The sequence below is a fragment of the Talaromyces proteolyticus genome (assembly GCF_021365285.1).
Source record: "Talaromyces proteolyticus strain PMI_201 chromosome Unknown BGW36scaffold_1, whole genome shotgun sequence".
NCBI classification, from domain to species: Eukaryota; Fungi; Ascomycota; class Eurotiomycetes; order Eurotiales; family Trichocomaceae; genus Talaromyces; species Talaromyces proteolyticus.
In genome coordinates, this window is record NW_025764277.1 from 851,229 (window position 1) to 868,455 (window position 17,227).

The 17,227-nt window shown below is 46.3% G+C and overlaps 7 protein-coding genes across 7 annotated transcripts; 4 read left to right on the plus strand and 3 right to left on the minus strand.

Moving 5' to 3' along the window:
* Positions 1 to 931: 931 nt before the first annotated feature.
* BGW36DRAFT_421545 (putative extracellular lipase) lies at positions 932 to 2,018 on the plus strand (the record flags this gene model as incomplete). Its single annotated transcript, XM_046219580.1, has 4 exons — positions 932 to 1,013; positions 1,084 to 1,249; positions 1,316 to 1,652; positions 1,713 to 2,018. The coding sequence occupies 4 exons, from the start codon at positions 932 to 934 to the stop codon at positions 2,016 to 2,018; spliced, it is 891 nt and encodes a 296-aa protein (XP_046077585.1).
* Positions 2,019 to 2,424: 406 nt separating this feature from the next.
* Positions 2,425 to 4,353, minus strand: BGW36DRAFT_353399 (peptidase S8/S53 domain-containing protein; the record flags this gene model as incomplete). Its single annotated transcript, XM_046213431.1, has 3 exons — positions 2,425 to 2,463; positions 2,519 to 4,089; positions 4,158 to 4,353. 3 exons carry the CDS (start codon positions 4,351 to 4,353, stop codon positions 2,425 to 2,427), a joined length of 1,806 nt encoding a protein of 601 aa, XP_046077586.1.
* A 1,054-nt stretch (positions 4,354 to 5,407) lies between these two features.
* Positions 5,408 to 8,172, plus strand: BGW36DRAFT_421547 (putative translation elongation factor EF-1 subunit; the record flags this gene model as incomplete). The annotated part of the gene is made up of 5 exons (XM_046219581.1): positions 5,408 to 5,633; positions 5,692 to 5,757; positions 5,969 to 6,661; positions 6,714 to 6,899; positions 6,965 to 8,172. The coding sequence occupies 5 exons, from the start codon at positions 5,408 to 5,410 to the stop codon at positions 8,170 to 8,172; spliced, it is 2,379 nt and encodes a 792-aa protein (XP_046077587.1).
* A 412-nt stretch (positions 8,173 to 8,584) lies between these two features.
* BGW36DRAFT_284683 (uncharacterized protein) lies at positions 8,585 to 9,944 on the plus strand (the record flags this gene model as incomplete). The annotated part of the gene is made up of 6 exons (XM_046210253.1): positions 8,585 to 8,705; positions 8,798 to 9,024; positions 9,091 to 9,172; positions 9,231 to 9,280; positions 9,360 to 9,523; positions 9,605 to 9,944. The coding sequence occupies 6 exons, from the start codon at positions 8,585 to 8,587 to the stop codon at positions 9,942 to 9,944; spliced, it is 984 nt and encodes a 327-aa protein (XP_046077588.1).
* A 1,477-nt stretch (positions 9,945 to 11,421) lies between these two features.
* On the minus strand, positions 11,422 to 12,261 carry BGW36DRAFT_421549 (uncharacterized protein; the record flags this gene model as incomplete). Its single annotated transcript, XM_046219582.1, has 1 exon — positions 11,422 to 12,261. One exon carries the CDS (start codon positions 12,259 to 12,261, stop codon positions 11,422 to 11,424), a length of 840 nt encoding a protein of 279 aa, XP_046077589.1.
* Positions 12,262 to 13,994: 1,733 nt separating this feature from the next.
* BGW36DRAFT_286713 (putative Hsp70 chaperone BiP/Kar2) lies at positions 13,995 to 16,189 on the plus strand (the record flags this gene model as incomplete). The annotated part of the gene is made up of 4 exons (XM_046210439.1): positions 13,995 to 14,145; positions 14,205 to 14,400; positions 14,459 to 15,947; positions 16,004 to 16,189. The coding sequence occupies 4 exons, from the start codon at positions 13,995 to 13,997 to the stop codon at positions 16,187 to 16,189; spliced, it is 2,022 nt and encodes a 673-aa protein (XP_046077590.1).
* A 191-nt stretch (positions 16,190 to 16,380) lies between these two features.
* On the minus strand, positions 16,381 to 17,009 carry BGW36DRAFT_421551 (DUF967 domain protein; the record flags this gene model as incomplete). Its single annotated transcript, XM_046219583.1, has 2 exons — positions 16,381 to 16,905; positions 16,977 to 17,009. The coding sequence occupies 2 exons, from the start codon at positions 17,007 to 17,009 to the stop codon at positions 16,381 to 16,383; spliced, it is 558 nt and encodes a 185-aa protein (XP_046077591.1).
* Between the last annotated feature and the right edge of the window lie 218 nt (positions 17,010 to 17,227).

Sequence of the window (17,227 nt, forward strand, 5' to 3'; positions counted from 1 at the left end):
TTTGACGTATCCGGTGCCTATGTCGATCCTTCCTAAGTAGTGAATCGTAAAAGAGCATTGATGCTTATTTTGAGAGCTTGTTTATGAGATCGCTTGATGGCTGTCCTCTATTGGTGCGCTGGGACTAGCGTAATGAGTAGCCTGAAAATTCGTCATCGGACTTTCTACGCCCAATTACTCACGAGGCTTATTGGGTGGTTTGATCCGAACACTTCGTACGGAGTAACAATAATATCTGATTGATTCATGGATTTGACAATTCGCCGAACTAGCTAAAGGGTACTAAAATACAAGCTATGTACCTCGCTTTTCTTTCTACAGCGGGTTTCTAGCTAAACAAGTCTCTATTTAGGGCCTTTTGGGTGCTGTAACCTTCCTGTTTTGGCTCACGTCCGGGTTTAGCTGGGTGGGGAATTAGGGCTTCCCCTCCCAATTCTGTAACTAATAGCGAAATCACTTACAGAGGATCTTCGCTCTATGAGGGGTATCTTTCAGCCGACTTCAAGGAACTATGCTTCCAAAGCCTATCCGGTTGATCCGTCCACTTCGGTCTCTCACGTGGCCTCGAAGACGGGCGATTTCCTCGTATTAAATGCACTTTTCGGGGGGCCAAAATGATGCACGTGTGTTATTGTCAGTTACTATCACCATCAAGTAGACCGTTCGGTCGCTTGATCGCTCGTCAACAGCTGCAAGATCTTTAGTGCAGGTGTCGTAAGCTACCCCCTTTCATTTTCTAATCTAGCCTCGTAGAATGCGTCTGGTGACGACCCCGCATATTTTTCTAGTATAAAAAGAAACAACAAAGTCAGGTACAGTGTAAATGAAATGTAAAAGTAGTTCGGGAGCAGTCAAGGACCATAGTCCAGCCCCAGGATCATAGGGTTGATTTATCGTGGCTCTAGCTACAGCAGCAAGTAACCACAGGAACATGAAGCTCTCTGCTTTAGTATGGCTGAGCGCTGGCCTGGCACTGCCGGGAATGGCAGCTCCCACACCTATCATGCGTCGAAGTTCGTCTTATCTTTCTTTTTTGTCTTGCAATTCGAAGAAGGCATGTCCATTGACATCCTCGCCTTTTAGCCATAAGCTCATCCCTTCTCGATGAATTGGATTTGTTTGCCCAGTATAGTGCTGCATCATATTGCTCCGCCAATCTCGACTCTACCGGCTCTGCTTTGGCATGCTCTGCTGGCAATTGCCCTTTGGTCGAAGCGGCTGATACTACAATTCTTTATGACTTTGATGAGTATGTAGCTTCCCAAATCAAGCCACTGGTGGCATAAGATCTGAAGACTGACAAGGACATATCTAGATCGAACAGTTTTGGTGATGCAACAGGTTATATCGCAGTCGACAAGACCAACGAGTTGATAATTCTTGCTTTCCGTGGTAGCAGTGATCTTAGTAACTGGATCGCGAACATAGATGCTACACTTACCGACCTCAGCAGTATCTGCTCCGGTTGTGAGGTACATAGTGGCTGGTGGAGCGCCTGGGGAACCGTGTCGAGTGCTATTACGACCCAGATAGAATCTGCTCTTGGGACTTACTCAGGTTATACGTTCGTGGCCACTGGTCACAGCCTAGGAGGCGCTCTGGCTGCTATCGCGGCAACGGTTTTCCGCGCCTCTGGATATACCGTTGAACTGGTATGTTTTGGAGTTTTCTAAATATAAATATTCTTCCAAAACTAACTCGGATTTTTTAAGTACGATTATGGACAGCCTCGTATCGGCAACTTGGCTTTGGCAACGTACATTACTAACCAAAACCAAGGAAGCAACTATCGCGTTACACACTCGGACGATATCGTCCCCAAGCTTCCTCCAAAATTTCTAGGGTACGACCATTTCAGCCCGGAGTACTGGATTGCTAGTGGAGATAATGTGACCGTAACGGACTCTGACGTTGACGAGGTTGTCGGTATTGATTCTACTAATGGCAACGACGGGACTTCTGGCGATAGCACTAGTGCTCATAGCTGGTATATCATTGATATATCAGCTTGCTCGTAACAGTATATCTTTTTAATGTGGATTTAACTGATTATAGCAAGGGAAATTGGATATGTTTCCTTAAAAGTGGATTTATCGATTGACGATCGCTTGGGATGCAATATGTTTCCATTATTGGGTTTGATAGTCAATATTGAATTGTCGTCGGCGTAAACCTTTGCCTCTTTCGATGTTGAGTCCATTGGATCTTTGAATATTATATCCGGTGATTGAAACTCATATAAGACGTTAAAAGGTTTCATCTCACATCAACATCACATGCAATTGATCTGTATATAGCTGCAATCTTAATGGATAGTACTGATTATTATCTATACATATAGCCCAGACATATCGATTGATATAGTTCATTCGAGTTGATGGGGGAAAATGTACATTTGCACCCAAAAGCCTTGCAGTCATTCAACTACTTTTCCAAGGCGAGATCTTTCAGCTTCGGGAAGTTCTATGGATATTGTCAGCATCTCAGTTTACTAATCTATGGCATCAGGAGTTCTTACAAATGTGCCAAACCCGGTCACAGCATCCCATCCCTCCTTAGCAGGGAACCCGGATGTATTGCACCCAAGCGATGAGCCGTTTGTGATGTCGTTGAATGTTGTGTATGCTTCCGAGTACAACCATGGGTTAAGGAATCCCAAAGGACGCTTACCAGCAGCAATCAATGCATCATTCACAAGGGTGATAACACCGGCTGCAGCTGGTGTGGCCGCGCTAGTCCCATCCAGTCCTATCACTGTACCGTTCCAAACAACAGCAAAGGCACGACCTTGGGCAGCGAGATCGGGAAAACCGCGTCCCTTTTTGTTATATAGACCCTTATGCAGGTTGCCCAGTCCTTTTACATATTCTCCAACAGCCTTCTCTTGGTATGGTGGACGAGGGAAGTAATTGGAAAAACCGCCACCACTTACATACCCATTTCGCGGATTGTAAGCTACGACCTCAGGGTTGAAATCCATGGCTCCTCCAACGGTGGTAACATATGGGCAGCTTCCAGGGAAGCCAGGGGTAAATTCTGTTCTGTTTTTGCCATCATTTGACGTGCAGTATCCGGCGGTACCAACACCCGAGTCACCGCTGGCAAAAAGCAGGGTGACGCCCCGAGCTCCTAGAACGGCAAATTGCCTACACACGGACTTCGCATACGAATACGGAACGGTTTGCTCGTCATCACCATAAGAGGTTGAAATGGTTTGGGGGAGGACGGCGTCCGATTGACTCGAGACGAATTTCAACCAGGTAGCATAGGGCTCGTTTGAGTCCGTGGGCTCTCCTGCCGAGGGCTTGAAAGGGGGTGAACCTCCTGTGTTGTAAGTATACAGCTTAGTGGGATAGGAGAGACCAACGATAGTCTCGGCATCAAGGTTGGCCTCCATATCTTTGCCGGCTTCGAGCTGCTGCGGGGTGTTGGGAGTTTGCTGGTCATCGCCGTGATCGATTATGAAAGTTGTGAAGTTGAAACCCTTAGCGTCCGGCCTGTACTGACTAATGAAGATGTTGACATCAGAATGGTTGGCAGTTTCGTTCAGGAAGTTGTTAATGCCAATCTTGTTCTTGCCAGGGACTTGAGGAGTATAGTCAATTGTTCCGTAAAGGGTACGGAGGCAAAGTGGAGTGACAGCAGATTTGTTACAGACACTATCTACTGTAGGGTTTTCCACCTGCAGCTCATTCAAGGAATTGAGAGCGAACGATTCCAACTCATCGGCAATCCTGAACTGCTTTCCGTCCTGGCGTGGACGGAAGAAAGAAGTGGTCGGCTGGATAGTTTCGATATGCTCGTGGAGGTGTGCGGGTAAAGACCATTTTGATGTGCGAACAAGTTGGGTCCCATCTTCGTGCTCATACACAGAGTATTTAGTCTGCAGCAAACGCTCGATAGTGTCCACTGGCAGAGTGACGGTAAACCAATCCTTCGATGGATTATAATCTAGCTCAGCAGCATCCACGCCGTGGCTGTCAAGCCATTCCTCGACAAGGTACAGAGTGGCATCTGTAGGCTTGACCAAGTCATTAACCTCTTCCTGAGTGAGATGCTGCCTATACCTGGGATTTCCTGGCGTGGAGACTGTATAGAAAATGTCAGTTGACTGCGAAACACGATCGGAGAGGCGGTGGGCATTTGATTTGTCATACCTTCATAGAGACTTTGCTCGAGTTCCTCAAAACGACCTTGCTTCAAAGCGAAATGGAGCTCAATGCGGTGGTCTTCCGGAGCAGAACCAATTGCATTCCACCCACGGGGAACAAAGTGACGCTCCTTCACTTGATAATCAGAGCCCAGAACAGGGACTACTGAAGCAAGCAGCGCTACAGATTGCAACAATTTCATGACGGCTATTCTTCAATGGCTTGGCTGAGGAGAAGGAAAGAGAGCCTGGGGTGCGGGGATCACTAGACTATATACAGGAAAAATAGAGGATCGCATGGCAGAGCTCGCCATTCAAGCTAATTTCTGAGTGATGTACCTCATTAATCAGAGATAGCTACCTGATTGGCGCGAGATGGTGCTATCTTTTCCATCGACTTGTGGGTTGGTCCTCAATGAGGACGCCATCGTCCCCTGTCGTGTTGGTTAGCTAATTAAAGTGTCAAAATCTAAGCGTCGATGTAACCAAAGAGTGCCCGCTGCTTGGCTAAGCTTGGCTCCACGAATGATGACTTAGGGTGCATTGATTCGCCTTCGGATGCCACTTGCGATAAATGGTATCCATCTTAGCTTGTTGATAGGAACCCCAAATTGTCGGTGATCGCCGTTGGCGTTCAGGAGAAACAAGCCACGATAATAGCACAAAATTCAATCAATAAAGCATTGTACAGATCGCCCAAATCACCATGAAGAAGGCTCTGTTCGCTCTATTTGATTTCTTTAATTTTTTTACAGTATATATCCTGCTCGTGCATTAATTTGTTCTGATGGAACCAGAGCGGTGGATGGAAAGCCCGTCTTGCCTCAATCAAGGATTCCATGCACCTATTTCGCCCGGAGTCGTATGTGGAAATATAGTCGTAGAAGCTGCTTTCACAGTCAATTTGTAAGCATGTAACAAGGTGGAAACTCCATTGCAATAATTTTAATATTCTGGGTGAAAGAGCAGGCCAGTCGTGAATTGTTAGTTAGAGTGACGTGGGCGGGTGGACGGGAATGGTAAGGACGATCCACTACGCAATATCGTTCTTGAATCGGCAGCGCAAACAATCACTTCTTCATCTAATTCTCCAGCAACTTTCCCCCCTTCATAGCGCTGACGCCACTCCTAGATCAGGCGCCCTCTATCACCAACCCCAATATTCTCAGCACACGCGTTATAGCCCTTGTTTAAGTTGCTCACGAGTAGTCGCTGTTACCTACGAAACCCCGCTTTCTCCCCCCGCCGCACTACACGATGTCCCGCCATAGGGTCAAGTCTCTCGATTACGACGACGATGATTTCGAAGATGAATACGATGAGGTGGATCCTGAAGAACAAGAGCAGCTCGAGGCATATACAAATGAGGTTATGAGTGCGCTTCAAACAGGGCAACCGCCGGTGACTGCATCGCGACAAGAGGCTCAAGAAGCTCTGTGGCATTACTACAACGATGTAGACAAATCAGTGAACTACATACGCAGTACGATGCCACTGGTCTAGTCCATAATATTCGCAGCTAATGCGTCTGGCGTTGCTAGGTAAAAAGCTTAAGGACATCAAGAAAAGGGAAACGACAGCCTCCACAAAGTCGACGACTGGAGCAGGTAAGTCGATGTCTTTTTGTCATTTTCGTTCAATATACACTTTCGCAAAATGCACGGAGGGTGGCCAGGCTCAGATGCTACAAAATAAACTCCATGACGGACTTTCGCTCTACCCGATCATGTAGGTCTTGCTCTTGTACTTGTTTTAAAACTTTCCACTGACTTCGTCTTCGCAAGTGAGAATATTTTCTGACAGACTTGATGTTGCTAGTATATCCCGTGGATACTTTCATACCTCGATGTTCTTCACATTTTTCAGCTGCAGACTTCTTCCGTGATGCTCCATGGTTGAACATTCCCCATGACCGAAAGGCAGATATAATCGTGGAGCCCTTGTACCCGCGATTGGGTTTACTTGGAGGCGCGGCGGAAGGCAAGATGTCCAAGTTAGCTGCTCTCGCAGCAGCGCGGAAGAAGAAGGACAGCGAAAAATTGAATACTATCCAACAATCAATAAACACGGAAGAGTGTGAAAAAAAACCTACGCAACGCTCGTTGTCTGAAAGATTATCCTCCAGAGTATCTGAAAAGACGGGAGGTGGACTTTCGGCTCTTAATAAGGGCAGTCGCCTTGGAGGCCGTCTTTCAAAGCCAGGAACCCCTTCTGTTGCCCAAGAACGTGGCAAAGTTCCTGTCGCTGAGCAACCCCTGAATGAGGAGAAACTTGTATCAGAAATAAATAAACGGGAGCTTGAAGAGAACGTCAATATACGAGCGCCTCCTTCGACTTTCGCAGTTGCAATCGTTGGGGATGAAAACTATCTATCCACACCTGAGCCTCGCCACCTACCCGGCAGCAGTTTTGACGTTATGCAAGTTTATGGACAGAGTTTGACTGAAGCCTTTGACTTTGCAGGACCCAGTCCCGACGATGTTGTGATTAATGCGCAGGGTGCATCCAAAGGTTTGCCTATCCGAGGAATGAGATGAACCAGCGCCGATTGACAAATAACCAGGCCTCAAGTCAACGCAGGCTGCATCATCAAAAGGCCCCAGAGATAAGAAAAACCAAGGCGATTTGTCCGGTAACTTGAAAGCCTTGAGTGTGGAAGAACCAGTGAGGGTCAAAAGTAAAAACCTCGACGTCTTAGCAGAATACGAAAAGTCACGGCAGAAGAAGGCCGCAAATTTTGTGGTAATTGGTGAGTTCGTCATCATCGTCAACAATTGTCATTTTACTTATAGGTGTTATTTTGTTATTTGATAGGCCATGTAGATGCTGGTAAGAGCACGCTGATGGGGCGCTTACTTGCTGATTTAAATGCCATCGACAAGAGAACGATGGAAAAATATCGCCGAGAGGCTGAGAAGATTGGCAAAGGATCCTTTGCCTTCGCATGGGTGCTAGATCAAGGTTCAGAAGAACGTGCACGAGGTGTGACCATAGACATTGCAACAAACCAGTTTGAAACCGACAACACTCGATTTACAATTGTTGATGCGCCGGGCCACCGCGATTTTATACCCAATATGATAGCTGGTGCAAGTCAGGCGGATTTTGCTGTGCTTGTAATTGACGCCGGTACCGGCAATTTCGAGTCAGGCCTTAAAGGACAGACCAAGGAGCATGCCCTTCTAGTACGGAGTATGGGTGTTCAAAAGGTGGTGGTTGCTGTCAACAAAATGGACACAGTCTCCTGGTCGAAAGACCGGTTTGATGAGATCGAACAACAAGTCTCATCTTTCTTGACAACGGCAGGGTTCCAGGCTAAAAACTTGTCATTCATCCCCTGCTCTGGATACCATGGTGATAATATTACTAGACGCAGCGAAAACCCTAATGCAGCCTGGTACACTGGGTCTCTTCTAATAGAAGAACTCGAAACATCAGAGCCTTTCTCTCACGCCCTCGACAGACCACTGCGTATGACAATCGGTGACGTGTTCCGAGGGGGTGTTCAAAACCCCCTCTCAATATCTGGACGTATCGATGCGGGCAGTTTACAGGTGGGCGATTCCCTGTTGGTCATGCCTAGCGGGGAGTCAGCTTTGATCAAGGGCTTGGAAAGGGACGGAGAACCTGGTGATTGGGCAGTAGCAGGCCAAAATGTCATACTTCACCTTGCGAATATCGACCCGATCCACCTGCGATCAGGCGATATTGTGTGCAGCCCCGTCTCGCCGATTCAAAACGTACAAAGCTTTACTACCAAGGTGCTGGCGTTTGATCACTTGATGCCAATGCAGATCGATGTACACCGTGGCCGGCTACATGTCTCGGGTCGTATCAGCCGTCTAGTCGCCACGTTGGACAAGGGCTCAGGGGTTGCCATCAAAAAGAAACCGAAAATTGTTTCTCCCGGCACCATTGCAAGGATTGTGGTAGAGATAGATCAACCCGCGCCCCTGGAAGCACCATCCAGAGTTGTTCTTCGTGCAGCTGGAGAAACGGTAGCGGCTGGATTGTTAGAGTAGCCAATTTCCTATCACGGTGTAGATGTTGAAGCCCATGAACATTTTAAAACATAGTTTTTGGCATGTTCATTAAGGAATTTACTTCTTGAGGGCCCCGAAACTAAACTATAATGCATATATTTTCATCCGATAGTCAAAAATTTCACAAACAAAATTCAAAGATGCTTGGTTCATCGAATCACCATCTTACATGTATTGTGATACAGACTATTCTGAAATGTTTCGGGAAGATGCCGTGCCGGCAGTGACTTCCGTCCAAAGAAGCCGAGATATATAGATACCGCATGAAGCCGATTGAAGAGCGCCTCAGTTATCATCGTATATATTGCGCCTGCTATCTGGATCAATGTGTACATTGACCTTCAGTAAAAAAAGTTCTGTGAACACTGAATATTTTAGGACAATACTGAAAATGTCAAGCCCTAATGAATACGTATTTCCTGCATTTGAGGACCTCCCTCAAGTCAATGACCAGCCAATAGGCTGTCTCTGGGGGTTTTTTGACCAGGATGGAAAGAAAGATGAACTTGGAAGTACAGCATAAGATTCCACTCTCTCTTTTGTTATTTTCTTACCCTGTCGACCCACTGTTTTGTATGGAAACAGAGAATAACATCTTTATCAGCTCTTAACCTCCTCACCCCAGAAGTCGTTAAAGCAGCAGCAACTGAGATACAGCTGGGAAAACATGTCCAACTTGACTGGAGCTTGAACCACCTAGATTATCCAGGTTATGGTAGATTTCAATGTGATCATCGCATCAAAGACCTGAGAGAATTAGGCGTTGTTGCGTTTGATGATGAGCTCCGGATAAATACGCAATCAAGCTCCCAATGGGACGGTCTCAAGCATGTTAGTGAACCAGTGTCTGATCCTTGTTTTGAATATCATTCTAACACGGATTACTGTGGGTTGCAGTGGGGTTTGCAAGATCAAGCTCTGTTTTACAATGGTGCAACAGTAGAGCAAATACAAGAAACTCCACAAAATGGGATTCATAGTGAGACTTGTAATAGACCAAAGATAGGTATTTCTATATTAATGGCTGCTTTTTACAGACATATGCAATCGAGGCGGCATTGTTGGTCGTGGAGTACTTGTCGATTGGGTGCGTATATTCACTCGTATCAATTGAAAACCGCGAACATTTTATTAGCTTGGATGCTATAATGCTAAACATTGCTTAGGTACGATGGTGGGAACATAAAAATCCCAACGAAGTCCTACCATCTGCTATTAGTACGCATAGAATACCGGTTTCTGAAGTCGAAGAGGTGCTTCGGTTTCAGGGTACAGAGTGCCGGCAAGGTGACATTTTCATCATGAGAACCGACTTCGTGCGTTGGCATGAGTACGTATACCCGCTCTCCTCATTCCTTATCTGCAACAAGTATATATTGAACAAATCTCATAAACGCTTCTTCCTTCGCAGAGAAGCATCGAATGACGTTCGTATTCACGGAACTCAGCAGAATCAAGATTTGATCGGGCTTGAGAATAGTATGGAGACTGTCCGATGGTTGTATTCAAAGCATTTTTCTGCGGTCGCCGGTGATGCACATGGATTCGAAGTATGTCCTAATCCACCCGATTGCTGTTTGCACGAATGGCTTCTGGTTCATTGGGGGACTCCGATTGGGGAGTTATGGAATTTGGAGGGGCTTAGTAAAGCTTGTGAAGAGGCGAATCGGTGGAGTTTCTTTTTCACAAGTGCTCCGCTTCACGTCCAAGGAGGAGTAGCCACACCTCCGTCAGCCATAGCTATTTTGTAACTGATAGAGGGCAAAGTGTCATGTTCCTTATTCATTTTAGTTATCGGGTTTTGATGCAGTTTATGACGCAATTGGATGAAAGAATATTGATTCAGTAGCTTAATTTTGACGAGAATCAATATCAAAAAGACTCTGGAGAAATTCCCAGTCATCAATAAGGACTCCTTCCGTATTCATATCGTGACACGTGCTTGTCGAATGCAAGTTCGAGACCCCAGTACGAAAACTACCATTGCCTTGTATACCACAAGATCCTTCTACGGCACTGCCACTAGCAACCGCCGTATCGTTAAGACAACGTCAGCAGGCAAGTTAGCTAGATCCCTCGAATATTGCGGCGCTGGGTCCACCTGAAAATCTTGAGGGAACCCCCCGACTGTATTTAACCTGTCCCCGCGACATTTCCACTCCAATTTGCGTATCATAGTCGTGAACATGATCAAGATCCAACTACTTACAGGCCACGATTATTGAAGAGCTTCGAGACCGAACATGCATATTCTAAGGCGACTTTTAGCAAGTTCTCGGCCTACCGGGTCCGAAAAGCGAATTGTTGATATATGTATGGCTAATTCGTTAAATAAAGCAGGAATACTGTTGAAAGTCAATTGATTACAAAGGATAAAAGGAACGTAAAGGAATCAAAAAGAACTGACGTATGGATTTGACACAGTTAGCCCATATTATCCGTCAACAGGTCATCAATGACTCGTGATATATCATTAGCAGATCTAAAAGCCAGGGGTTGATTACCCCAGCTCCCAGATTGGCCACCATGGATACTCCGGTGTAACGGCCGACACAGAAGGATAACCGTATAGCTACCTTGCAAGTCAGTCGATTTAATTCCTACAAATATCCTATGATAGAAACACAACATACTTGAAAGCCATCGTGAGCATAACTGACCATAGTCTTTGTTTGGATTCAGGCTCAGAACCATGAAACTAAAGTATAGAAGGTATATTCTGCTGAAACGATGCCAAAGCATTTTCTAATTCGAGTTGATCATCGCATCTGGAAGAGTGCAGTACTGAGTATCGTGAATTTATCACGTTGGTGACTTTTGTTATTCATTTTAGCACATGATCGAGGAATTAGTTAATACTGGCTTACGAATTCTGCGAAGCCGGGCCATTTGACATATGTATTGCTTTTGAAAACCACTTCTGATAATGTCGTCAGGCTCCAGCATTTCAATATCGCTATCTTTCTCTGCATATCGTTGTGGCCGTCCGATGGATCCACTCAAAAGGGCCTCCCGTATCTTGAGCCCAAATGTACGATATTAGCTACAGCTTATCAAATAGAACTCCCACTAACCCTAATGGACCACCATATTCTTTTCCATGTTCTGCTAATCTCCGGGTCCATATCTGATTTCGAGGTGCTGAAATCTTGAGTTAATAAAGGTCGCGCCAATGGGCAAAACACATAGTAACATGTTCTCACGATCGATGCAGTCCTAGACTTTGAGCTAGGCTTGCGGAGATTCCAAGCCAGTGCCACGAATCTTTCGACTCATCGGTCGTCCCCACCAGAAACTCAGAAGAAACGTTCCAATCACTATACGAAGCTTGTCTTTATCGGTGTCTTCATCGTATAATAACTTTGCTTGTCTGTAGAATATCTCTCGTGCTGCATATCGCTCCGGTATCCCAGCTTCTACCAGGTAAGTTGCGGGGCAAATAGTAACCGCAATCATCAGAACTGTGTTGAGGAGGAGCAAGGATAGCTTGTTAGATCGGACATCGTGGTTAAATTGCTCTTGGTCAAGAATAGGGAAAGCCGGATGGAACCATTTGAAATAGAAATTGAGGAATTTTTGAATATGATGGTTTGATAAATAATGATAGACCCCTCTATTTTGCAGAATGTTGATTTGCTCCAAGTACGAGGTATCTACTTGTGTTCTTCTGTGCGAAGCCTCAGGAATAGGATAATGCAATCGATCCTGGTGGTTTGGAGTAGACCCTTTGAAAAAGGGGGCCAGAACTTCATTAATTACATAAGTCAAGCTAAAGGCTTCTCCAAGAAAGTAAGTTCTGGCAGAGGGGGTGATGAGATGCTGGAGATGATTGATACTACACTCAGCAACTTGGGCATAGAGCATGGCTGGAGAATCTTCTCTCGAAGCCGGTTGCACTGTATCAAGGTTGTGCAGTGACCTTGTTGGCGACGTAATATCTTGCTGCGTATGTGGTAGAGTTTGATTGTCAGTTCTGTTGGATGGAGATACGAATTGTGAACGTTGATCTTGCACGCAAGTAATAGTCCGGCGTCGTGCATATCTGGCCGTGAGATTAATGTTCACCATCTGCGTGTGCCAATATAAGGTAGTTGGACCTACTTTCCTCGTTGAGAATTAATGAGAACACATTCTACCCCTCTGGATGTACAGTTTGAACAAGGACGTCCTGCTTGAGCATCGCATCGCACCTTCTTAGCGTTACATGTGCGACAGGCAATCGGAATACGTCGTCGCTTTGAGCGGCTACGGCTGTTACTTGGCTTTACCATAACAATGTGAGGATTCTTTAAGGGGGTGCAGGGATGCAAATATTATTTAGGAGTGTCAGTACCCTGCGTTTCAGAAGGATGCGGTATGCCCTAACTCCAGATCCGGGCTTAAGGTTGTTGATGAATAAACTTCAGAAGAGTATGTTAACTAAGTTAAGTTAGTTAAATAATGTATTGAGGCTTATTACTATGACCAAAATCAGTGGCGTGTCAGCATCTGAGTGAAAAACAGATGACGAGATGTAGTTTAACCACTTGACCCGTAAAATGGTTTACAGTTGGATCTGCAGGCGATTCTGTCGTTGGAAAATGACTTTGAAAACAATGCAACACAGGTGCTAAAATAAATTACTACTACATAGCCAACGCTTCAAAGAAACACAAAAACAAAGGGATAGATAGGTTGTCACGTCTAAAGGAACCATCCCAATGAACAGACATTAAAACGGTTAGCTTGGATTGATTGTAAGTACACCAGGAACAATCGACCTCCAGGGACCAGGTTGTAATATTAGAGAACAAAGCCGATCTTTAAAATTAAGATAGATGAGTCCACCACTAAGAATAGGGTGTTTGCTCCCTTGACCAATTTCATGTAGCACATGCAACACGGGAAATATGTGGAACCAATGGCAGTCCTCTTTATACATCAACTAATAGTCTGAGTAAAGAAACACTTCAAGGGTTTAGAAATATACAATAACGTGTCTATAAATAGATTGAAACGCTATCGAATTACTAACAGTCGGGCTTTGTGGCTTTCTGTTATTAAAGACTAAAACCCCGTTGTTTTATTCGTATTCTAGGATCGGCTGTAATAGTCTACTGACATGACTGTTGATACCACGTCGGCTGATCTCCCGAGCGGCCGTGCTGTAGACCCTATGGCCCCATATCTAGTTAAGACTATTAATATCACCACCTAATATTGACTTCCTCCACTGGCCAGATCATCACGTAGATACTTTGCCACATCCCGCTCCAAGCTGCTTTTATGAAGTTTGGCGCAGCACAAGAAGAAGAGGAAGGAAAGTCAGTGGCGAATAGGTCGGCAGCAGGTAGAGAACGGGCCGGTCTGTCTAAATGTGGAATGTAAAAGAATTTCATTATACTGATTGTGTTTGCCTCACTGAGGATTCCATCGATTTCGATGAGAAAGAGGCTCGTTGTCGCTTTCTGATTGGCGGCGGGCGATGAGTCAGCTTCTCGTGGGCTCTATGGGTGTGGACCAATGGGGACACAAGAAGTAACCTTAAATGGGAGGCGGGCGAAAAGGCCAGCATGGCCCATCCTGTGCGCGCGCCATACAAGAAGAAGTTCCCATCCGCGCTCTCTCTTTCCTCCTTCATCCTGTCTCCCTCCCTCCACACCCCATTCCTCCCTCCTCCCCTGGGACTATTACACCTTCCCTTCTTTTGAACAGCTTTTGCTTTTCTCCTCAACGAAGGAAAGCAGCTGCCGTCGTGGGATTGAGCTCTGGACGCATCTCTTATTCATCTCTTTTATTATCACTTTGAAGCATAGCACACCATGTCTCGAGGATCCCGGCTGGACTCCCAGTCCAAGCCCTTTGCTTGGACTACCGTCTTTTACCTTCTTTTGGTATTTATCGCTCCTCTGGCACTTCTGGGAACTGCCCATGCCTCCGAGGAGCAAAATGTTTCTGAGAGCTACGGCACTGGTAAGTCAATTTGCAGATTGCCTCGTAACAAATCTAGTCTGACCACTTTCTGCTCTTAGTCATCGGTATCGATTTGGGTACAACATACTCCTGCGTCGGTGTGATGCAGAATGGCAAAGTGGAAATTCTGGTCAACGACCAAGGAAACCGTATCACCCCATCATACGTGGCCTTCACAGACGAGGAGCGCTTGATCGGTGACGCCGCAAAGAACCAGTATGCCTCCAACCCGACGAGGACGATCTTCGATATTAAGTGAGTAAACCCTTCACCGAGAAAATTAGAGATCTTTTTCAGCGCTAATATTTCATAGGCGTTTGATCGGTCGCAAATTTGACGATAAGGATGTTCAGAAGGATCTGAAGAGTTTCCCCTTTAAGGTTGCCCAGAAAGATGGCAAGCCCGTGGTCAAAGTCGATGTCAACCAGACCCCAAAGACCTTCACCCCCGAAGAAGTCTCCGCTATGGTCTTGACCAAGATGCGCGAGATCGCGGAAAGCTACCTCGGCAAGACTGTTACACACGCTGTCGTTACCGTTCCCGCCTACTTCAACGACGCCCAACGCCAGGCTACCAAGGACGCTGGTACTATCGCTGGCTTGAACATCCTCCGTGTCGTCAACGAACCTACCGCCGCCGCTATCGCCTACGGTCTGGACAAAACTGGTGACGAGCGCCAGATCATTGTCTACGATCTTGGTGGTGGTACTTTCGATGTTTCTCTTCTATCCATCGATGAAGGCGTTTTTGAAGTCTTGGCTACCGCTGGTGACACCCACTTGGGCGGTGAAGATTTCGATCACCGTGTCATGGATCACTTTGTTAAGCTGTATAACAAGAAGAACAACGTCGATATCACCAAGGATCTGAAGACCATGGGTAAATTGAAGCGCGAGGTTGAGAAGGCTAAGCGTACTCTGTCTTCTCAGATGTCCACCCGTATCGAAATCGAAGCGTTCCATGAGGGCAAGGACTTCTCTGAGACCCTCACCCGCGCCAAATTCGAGGAGTTGAACATGGATCTTTTCAAGCGCACCCTGAAGCCCGTTGAACAAGTTCTTAAGGATGCCAAGGTCAAGAAGAGCGACATTAATGACATTGTTCTTGTTGGTGGTTCTACTCGTATCCCCAAGGTTCAGTCTCTTCTTGAGGAATTCTTCAACGGCAAGAAGGCTAGCAAGGGTATTAATCCAGATGAGGCCGTCGCTTTCGGTGCTGCCGTCCAGGGAGGAATTCTCTCCGGAGAGGAAGGTTCTGAGGGCCTTGTTCTTATGGATGTCAACCCTCTTACCCTGGGTATCGAGACCACTGGTGGTGTGATGACCAAGCTGATTCCTCGTAACACTGTCATCCCAACCCACAAGTCTCAAACCTTCTCTACCGCCGCCGATAATCAACCTACTGTCCTGATCCAAGTCTACGAAGGAGAACGCTCTATGACAAAGGACAACAACCTCCTGGGTAAATTCGAGCTTACCGGAATTCCTCCAGCTCCTCGTGGCGTTCCTCAGATCGATGTTTCCTTCGATCTTGATGCCAACGGCATTCTCAAGGTCAGCGCCTCTGACAAAGGCACTGGCAAGGCTGAGTCTATCACCATCACCAACGACAAGGGCCGACTTACCCCTGAAGAGATCGACCGCATGGTCGCCGAGGCTGAGGAATTTGCCGAGGAAGACAAGGCTGCTCGTGGCAAGATTGAGGCCCGTAACGCACTCGAGAACTACGCTTTCAGCCTTAAGAACCAGGCCAACGACGAAGACGGCCTTGGTGGCAAGCTTGATGAGGACGACAAGGAAACTGTAAGTTTGCAACAAGTATTATTTTGTGTAATCAAGAATATTAACTCATTCTCTAGATTCTGGAAGCTGTCAAGGAAGCCACTGACTGGCTCGAGGAATACGGCGCCAGTGCTTCGATGGAAGATTTTGAAGAGCAACGTGAGAAGTTGTCTAGCGCTGCTTACCCGATCACCAGCAAGTTGTATGGCGCCGGCGCTGCTCCTGATGAGGATGACGAGCCCAGCGGCCACGATGAGCTGTAGGCGTTTATCTTTTAGAAAATGGGCATTTGGGAGTTCTGAGATTTTATTATAACCATTGTTGTATGTTCTACACTGTACTCTACTAAAGAATGATTGTTAGACAGCAATCAACGTGATACCAAGTTCTATCATCATCAGTGTCTGTATTCTATTTAAATCGCTATTGACACTAGTTTCTATGTGTTTAAACCTCAATTCCCTCCCTTCTCAATAAATTCCTTCACAGCCTCCACAATAACCTGATGATCATGCTCCTGCTTCAACCCACTAACAACAATAACACCCGCTAACCCATCAATCCCCTTCACTCTAACGGGAAACCCACCTCCATGAATAGCATAATCATCTGGTATCCCACTACCATTCGAACTCTTAAGCGCAAATTTCCTGGAAAATGCAACCTCCACATCCGTAGGCGCCGTAGCAGCTATCTTCTGCCGTAACGCCCACGTGCTCAGACCCCATCTCAACACCGTATTGCGTTTCCGGCGCACCCATTCTTCATTATCGGGACCTGTGCCGCTTTCTGTGACTGCCTGGAAAAGGACTTGGTTCCCTTGCGTTTGCGTGATTGAGATTACGGCCGGTTTGCGCTGGTCGGCGGGTAGGGATTGGATGCGGGCGCGCAGGGCGGTGCCGAGAGACCAGGCTGTTGAGGCTGTGAAAGAGGAGAATATGGCGGAGGACGAGGTCTCGTAGGAGGAAAGTTGGAGGGGCTTTATAGTTCAACGTTAGTATATTGATATTGATTTGGGGTCTTTTTTTTCAAGCTAGTATATATACTTACGTCGACGGCAGGGTTCGTGAGAGAGTTAGCCATTGGGATCGGTTTCTTGTGATCAAATATAGCTATAGAGATAAATTGGGATAGAGTGGTTGTATTAGAAGAGGTGGAGGATTGCGAGAAATGAAAATTCTGTTCTTTCTTATTCATGATTTAGGAGGGGTTCACGCATATCGTCATTTCGTCGCCGCCCCACTTCAGAATTTGGTACGAGGTTAGGTCAGTAGACGCCATTTGGAGATTTTCACTAGACA